The sequence below is a fragment of the Opisthorchis viverrini genome (genome assembly GCF_000715545.1).
Source record: "Opisthorchis viverrini unplaced genomic scaffold opera_v5_1039, whole genome shotgun sequence".
Taxonomy (NCBI): domain Eukaryota; kingdom Metazoa; phylum Platyhelminthes; class Trematoda; order Opisthorchiida; family Opisthorchiidae; genus Opisthorchis; species Opisthorchis viverrini.
In genome coordinates, this window is record NW_008752854.1 from 1 (window position 1) to 8,196 (window position 8,196).

At 40.1% G+C, this 8,196-nt stretch overlaps 1 protein-coding gene across 1 annotated transcript; it reads right to left on the reverse strand.

The window, feature by feature from the left end:
* Positions 1-1,493: 1,493 nt before the first annotated feature.
* Positions 1,494-5,122, reverse strand: T265_15801 (hypothetical protein; the record flags this gene model as incomplete). The annotated part of the gene is made up of 4 exons (XM_009179162.1): positions 1,494-1,645; positions 2,276-2,395; positions 3,869-3,930; positions 5,054-5,122. Coding segments are annotated over 4 exons (342 nt in total), but the record flags the coding sequence as incomplete, so codon positions are not given.
* Between the last annotated feature and the right edge of the window lie 3,074 nt (positions 5,123-8,196).

Sequence of the window (8,196 nt, forward strand, 5' to 3'; positions counted from 1 at the left end):
GATTCAAAGCCGTAAGATTCCAATTTACTTTTGACTGCCTAATATTTGAGGGTACTCAGTCTGTAGAATGCTTCGGGAACTCTTTGTGGGATACGGCTGATCTGCTGGGGTCGTGGGTCGGAGTAAACTGTTCACTTGGATCAGTGCTGGTTGTACACAGTCCACATTGAGAACATTCTTTAAGGCAACTAAGCAAGACAAGTAAATACCGTGCCGACCGGCAATAAGATCATCATATAGCATGACTGTTTTAGTAACTTTGCCACTATGTTCATAGTTTTGAACCATAAATCACAGTCCGCACGTTGCATTAATGGATGCCCTTCGATGTACATGATTGCGGTAGGTTTTTTGGCGTACACTTTGCGCCAGATTACAAGTGTTACTGGCTTTTTATTGTGTTTTTGTAGCCTAAATATAACAAAACAAATTGTGATTTGGAATCATTCTTTGCATCCCGGACAAGCTGAAACATAATTCGTAAATCCATGTTTTTGTAATGTTGACTGTGATTGCATTTGATCCGTTTGGGTTGGTCTGCACTTTTTGTCGGCACACAGAAGCAACCATTACGGATGAAAAATCATTTGTGATGGTTAAACATGAGTTTAGCAATTCGATATTTGTTGGCTTACCAATGTCGGATGTCCTTTTCAGCTAGGGTCAAGGTTTAAAATGAATGTGGGATTCAGAAACCAGAATGGCATATTGTCCGTTACGAAGAGACTGGACCTTACCATTTTGTGACGGTTTGCGCACCTCAGCGATCCATTGAGCTATACTGGAGAGTGTCGCGCGACACTCACAGAGTCTCTCATACCAGGTTGGTCAATGGTTAGAGGTCTGACGAACACAGTCTCCTGGCCCTCCAGGTTGGGGGTTGGGACATGTGGCGACTTGCTCCGTAGAAATGGTAATGCATTTGCATTTCCCGCCAAACACCGCTGCCTTGCGGTTAGGCTTTTGAGCCAAAGGCTTTAGTTGAGGACCCTAATCGTCCTCCTGTCTAGGTGTGGGCGCCCTTGCAGTATCCCATCCCACGTACAACCATGAGTTGCACATACACAAATAAACCGACGCCACATCGGCCGTCGCCAGTGAAGCATCAGTGTTGAACACTGATGTCATGCTGTCGATGATGATGATGAATGGCATATTGTGAATATACGCTGTTGGATCTCGGTCCAACTCCACCAAGATGAAAGCGCAGATGAGGACATTATACGCTTGAGATATTCTCTGTTTAGATGGGTGGGGACTCATGAAATGTTCAAACCCATAATCTACCCAGTAAATAGGGAACTAGCCTGGTGGGCATAGTGTTCCTCACAATTAACAGGTTACCTCCTTGGAAAGTGTGTAAACTCTTGCGTAAAACGGGCTTAGGTTTTGTCAGTTCCCCAGAGCTGTTGTTATGCTCTGTTTAAAAATTCCGCAGTCATTGCTTCATTCAAAGGTTTGCCAAAATGTGTGTTCGTTTGGCAAGACTACTTACGTCGACAGCTTTTCCGGTCAACAGAAGGTTCGAAACCATCGTTGCAATTACATTCGTATGAGTTGCCTCGTGAGACACAAGCGCCATTTTTGCATATTGACTTGCTGTAGACCGCGCAGATATCGAAAGTTATTGCGTTCTTTTGGATGCCTGTGGAACGACGTTGGGATAAAAAGCACAAAATCAGGTCAAACGGAACAATGACCACAACACAAGGAGGTGACCAACTCACCGTTACTTAGCCCGGCTTAATTGGGGCTAAACAAAAGAAACGTCACAAACGAGAGATTCAGCTGGTTTTCAGGTGAGTCTCTCGCACAAACAAACTAGTTTGCAAATGAGTGTATTTCTCGAAAACAGTCCAATTTGGGTTCAAGTAGACCATAAGGTTGACGGAAACTCGGGGAATGCGCTTAGCTGATTAGCCTCAAAAAAGGGTGGAACCGGTCGTCGTCTGTCGACGAATTTTCAGCAACCCTGTGAGTAGTACATTACGAGCAAACATGAGAGTGTTACAAAACATATTAGTCTATGCTGCGTTTCAGGTAGTTCTCTCATCCAGCCGTGATGGTTTGCTTCGATATTACTTTTGAATTACAGCGATTACCTATCCAATGGCCCGGGATTTGCGCACACTTGGCCAACATTCCTCTTAATGAACATTTACCTTTTGTTACTTCCCCAATTCTGTTTTTCCATGAATATGATTTACCTCGTAACCAAAGCAGCGTGACAGCGATTACGTGATACGCCTTGCGAATATGACACCATGTAACTCACATGATTTTTGGTCATTCGCAGATCTGTAGTTCCATTTGCAAACACATTTAAAGTCTCCGGATTTCAGAGGGACACATCTTCCACCTGGCGCACATTTTTGTCCGTGTGCAGAACATATATCTGTCAGAAAAAAACGGCTGGAATAGAGGACTAGTGCGCGATGATTAGATCAGACATGGTAGTTAAAAACCCACTTAGTCAACACTGATCCCTCTTATATTTCATTACTCAGAACGCAGCCATTCGGAAGCAGTTAGTAGCAAACTTGAGATAGAGATTATCTTCAATGACCAAGTTGTAGAAAACGCTGATAACGGAGGCCATACTGGTTTTGGATTGTTCATCGTTTCGGAGTGACCCTGGTCATATGGCATGCAACATTTTTAAAAACTGATCGTTGTTGATAAATTTTTTAACTTATTCTTCCAACCCTACTTCTAGACTATGAACGAAAATGTTTGATTAGGCTGACCTTGTTTGGATTGGAATAAGTGAGGAGTTGCCATGGGATTCCCCAAAACTTTTGAAATAAAGAACCTTTCCAGGAATGACCAATTTGAGAAAAAAGAGGTTAAATATCCATAGGTGATTTAGTGATGAAACATCAGGTGTTGAAGATTTCTTACTACAGCGAAACCATCAAGATATAAAAAACCACAGTAGTCACTAAACTCGTTAGGCGCGACTTTTGTTTCTAGCAAATAGCCCTAACGTATCAGCTGAGTATACGTGCACTGTTTGAAGGTTTTGTGCCCATTGCCGTCATATCCCTTTAAAGAGATGCGGAAATAACAAACTGATATCACCTGTATTTTCCTTGATTGTGTCTAGCTTGATTATCGGTTTGGAGCATGCGGGTTACTTAATTCTTTAAAGTAGTTTTTACAGTAGAGCTACTACCAATCCTAGTACCCGCAACATAAGAAAAACAACTAAAACCGTGCAGGCGAGGTTGAGCAAGTAATTTAAACCAAAGAGTAGTATAATAATACGTGATTATTTTAGACTATTACCACCAAAAACGTTTTTCCAATCACTGACGGTTCTGACTCATTCCCGAACGACTTCCCGTGTGTGAAAAAGTCGTTCAGTTGAGACATCCTTTCGGTGCCTAACTGCCATGCCATCAGAAGGAAGCACAAGGGTAGAGATAGTGCCAAGCTTTCCCAAGTCTAGACAGGGTCGGGTTCGAACCGAGAAATTCTAGTCAGTAAATTCGCACTCTAACCACTTAGCCATTTCGGCTCACATGATTTTGGTGTGAATGAATTACTAGCCCCACGAATAATTTCGGTTTACTCTATTAATTCCATAATCTTGCCTTGTCATTGAAGGCTCATGTAGAACTTTAGCAAAATTGGGGAATGGACTGTGGGCATTCTAGCTGCTATTCGACGAAGTCTGGAATTCTGCACCTGTCGTGGCCATGGGGAAAGAAGGCAACTTCAACTAACGTCGCTTGCAGTTCATCTGTTTTGGTTCATTGAGGTCTAAAATCATCCGAAAAATTTCTGTGTTGGACTGATTCTCTTACCACAGAAGGAGGAGGATATAAAAGTAGTAAAGGCACGTCAGTTTACAATCCACATTTACCTGTTGTGGGCTTGCATTGCAAAGATTCCTCGTTAAATGTATAACCATCTGGGCATTTGCAACTAAAAAGGAGATGCATGAGATATTATGGTAAATTGTATTGCCGTGGTTGAGCAGGGTGCCACACGCTAGATCACAAAATCACATAGAGCAGGTAGAGTTACAGGCTTTATTGTTTGAACACCAGACGTGTTTCATCTTGATCAATGGTTTACTTGAGAATCGATCATTCTGTCATGTGTAGCGTTGCTATTTCACACCGGCGAATTGAAAAAATGGACATATTTGCTTTGAAAGTAATTCAGACAAAAGACAGACAATTGGAAGATTTGAAGGGGTAATGCACGCTCAACATTAATAAGAAATCCACTGACCCGTTCTAAAATGTGTATCATAGTAGGGGCTAGAATAGCACATCTAACTATATTGATTGCTAATATCAAGAAGCATATAATGGAAAAGAACATATTCTATCTTCAGGAGCTTTGCTCTAAAACTCTGAACTTCATACGCGGCTGTGTATATTTGCTTCTAAAAACTATGTTTTGCTTTAGGAAGAACAAACGGAGTTTGATGTATAACTGAACTGCCGTCCTCCAAAATTGCATGCATTCGTAAAATGATGTCACCGCGTTTGCGGGCGAAGGGATTCAACAAAATTTGATTGCTTCGTTCCATGATTTTATATAGTTTCCAATGTTCTAACTTTGCATATATATGTAAAAGAGCGAAACAAGTGATTTGTACCGGGATAAGAGTACTTTCCAAGGAACCTGCTGACGTGCCTACGTTGATACGATACCATAAGACTTATTCGTCTTGGTTTGTGAGTTGCTGCCTGAAAGTTTCATTAAGAAATTTTTGAGATGAAAAAGGCCTAAACGACGTTACCCAGCGAAACACGGTTAGTTGAGATTCGAGAATGTAAGAAATGTTCCTTCAAGAAACGTCACTCAAAGACCCGTCAGTACACGTTAGTGTACCTTTGTTTGGGTTTTTTTGTGTACAGTATCACAGGCCAAATTGATTTTTTATCCTTCTTACGACTAAAAAGTGGGGGTTATGAACCTCAACCAAGGTATGACCATTAAAACAAGACTACAAGACCTAGAATGTGCAGCACTTTAAGAAAGGACATTTTATTATGTACAAACAAATTCACGAAACACCGTTGCGAAGACTCACGTGAACATCCCTTCGTGGTTCGAACATTTACCATTTTGGCACACACCAGGGATCTGACACTCGTCAATGTCTGTAGTGTTCAAAAAAGTGTCAACGCAAACTTGAGAAATCGACGCCATGAACACGGACTTTTTATATGTCACGAGAACTGCTTTAAAATGTCCTTTTCAAATGATAGGCCAGAACCTAGTACCTATTTTACTAGAAAAACTAACCATTCTTAGTCAATTACATCCAAAAAATAGAATAAAGCTATCCAAAATAAATAAATAGGTACCAATGCTATCCAAAGTCTTGAAAGTCTTTTCACTGCATTAACTAAGTTGATAATTGTTAAGGCTTGTTTGACTAGGTGTGCTGCCGAATAGTTTTACTTTCAGAGGATATCAACTTGATGGTGAACAAAAACTGATCCTACATTCACAGATCTATGTTTTTTGTACGTTCGTTCAGCTCCCAGTCGACAAATTTAGAATGAATAATTTTACGACCTATACTAGCAGCATAAACACCCAACCATAACCTTCCGTTGTGTTTTAACTAAAGCACCCAAATGGGATTTCAAAATTATTCCAAAAGTGTTATTCTTATGGTCCATTTTATGACGGCTTCTAGCGAAAACAAAGTGTCGGTTCATTTTAGGGTTGAAATACTGATCTCCGAACAGTTTCAAACGTGTACAGTGGTGTGGCATGCAAATAAATCACAGCGGAAAAATGCCACCATGAGGGAGAAAATTGTAAATTTTTTTCGTGAAAAAGGAAAATTGTAATTTTTTTCGTGAAAAATAAAATAAACGACCTGGCAGACCTTGTGCGGCTAATGATAGACAATCGGTTGCAAGTATTCGTTTTATTATCATAAAAATAATTGGACAATTTTTTAGTTTAGCACTTAAAACATTGTATCTGCTCGTACAACAACTTTTACATCCGCAATACATAAACTGACGTTTACGGCGAAAGTTTTGGTCATGCTTTGTGAATGAAACACGCACTCCGCACTGGAACAGGAAGGGAATAGTCTTTTTACTCAACTAGGTGGAATAAGAGAGACAAATATAAACTGCATCTAGGCTTTTGTAGCATAGTGGACGCACCGTTCGACAAAAATAAGTGATTATGTACCAGACGAGAAATATTTTTGCTTATTGTAAAGTTTAGTTGTAAAATTTTGGTAGATTACTGAACCGTTATTTGAGATGCAATAAAGTGCCCCGCTATTTCATCCAAAGGAATATAATTTCTGTTTGCTCATAGAAAAGTACCAGTTAACACTAAAAAAGTGTTTCGCTGACGTTTGAAATACTCTAAATTTCACTTTGTACTGTACATAAGTGTTCAGGCTTGTATTCGCAAATGTGTGACTAGTAGATTCTTAAATTACAAAAACGATATCGAAATTCCCCGTGTTTTCGTATTGACAATACTTCTGGATGGTTGGACGGTAGGACATTGATTTTCCGTACAGATCAGTTTGATATGCAGTCAAGTTGTCGGCGATAATACCCAGTGTAACTTGCTGGGGTTCGTGGGCATTACTGGGACAAAACTAGCTTACTTGTTTGGGAGGAGAAGCCGCGCATCAAGTGGCTCATGACAAAAGATTTCCTAAATCGTGAACCCCCACAATATTTTAAACACAGGAATAAACATATCAAATACCTGGACAGCAAGGTAATTTATATCAAACATGAACGCTAAGTATGGCCATAAATTAAGCAAATCCGTGTTTTCATGCTTATTTTGGATTGTATACCGATCTAATACACCCTTTTATTCTTCACGGAGAGGGGCTTATCTTGATCATTTAGTAAACACCGCGAAATTGGTCACCTCGAGCCAATTTTATTTATTTCAACGGGTTGTAGGAAGGATCCCTGGAGATGTTATCCAAAATGCTAATAGTCTGGAATATTTGTTTTTTTCGTATTACTCAGTCTAATGGCTTACAAACAGCGATTCCTCGGAGTGGTTCCGTGGTCGATTCTTTATCAATAGTGTTTTGACACGGTGCTGAGATATCCTGTAAAACTTAAATCTAAGTAAAATCTTCCGAATAATTAACCCATGTATGCAAACTCCACAAGTGGATTTGCGGTCCAATGATGCTGAGTGTATGCAAAGTCTGGTACGCTGCCTCTGATGACTCATCACCAAACTTTTATCGGATGAACCACACATGGGGTAAGCATATTTTTACGGGCCTGTGTATCAGTAGTTGAGGTAGTCAGCATGGTTTCGCTAGATACATGCATGGTCAGACACTGGTTTTTCACCTCACAGGGCCAATCTGTGTCCAGCAAGGCGGGTGACATCATGCTGATAGCTAATTAGGTCGACTGTGTGACGTGCACACCAGCTTTAGTTAATTTAGTTCTTTTCTTGTTCGGTGAAAAACTGTTTTGCTTTTGTTGGTTTTTCGGGAAGTACGGAGTAGTTTATTGGACGAGTTTCACGATTAAGATAGAAGCATAGATTGCGGCTGAGTTACCTAGCAGAAAGCGTTTGGCAACTTGGTAAAATTGAAGATTTAGTGTAAGAAAAATCTTTGCTAAGCGAACATTCATAGTGATGTCAATCTGCGGTACGTCCGAGCAACGTCTATTGCTTATTCTCCACATGTTGGTCTTAGTAAGTGCCTTCAATGTCTTTTTAAGCATTTTTTTAGGCGAGGAATCTCATTTATTCATGAGAACTCAGCGTGAATTTAACATTTCTTCTAGGTCTTGCACTTATTTGACCTTTTCACTCCGTAACTAGGCAAATGCTATACGGCGCAGTTTAGTTAACATTTGGGGTAGTAGGACAAGGGAAATATTGAATACCACAGATCAGCTGCAAATAGCTTTCTGGCAGACGGTCAGCAGTTGTGGAAACAGAAGCTCAGATGGAAAAATAGTTTGCCTGTATTTGCCCGAACAAAACTAAAGTATATCCTGATAGGAAACCATTGCTTCGAAAAGAAAGACATAATTTCATATTTGTCTGCTTAAGGCACATTTTCTCATGATCTTTTTGATTTTTGCAGCTTTTTGCAAAATGCAACGTTATTCCGCAATGTGGTGGCCAGTCAGGTGCAAAAAAGTGAAATGATCAATCTTTAGAGTGGAACTAAATGATTTTATACTACTTAAACAAGTC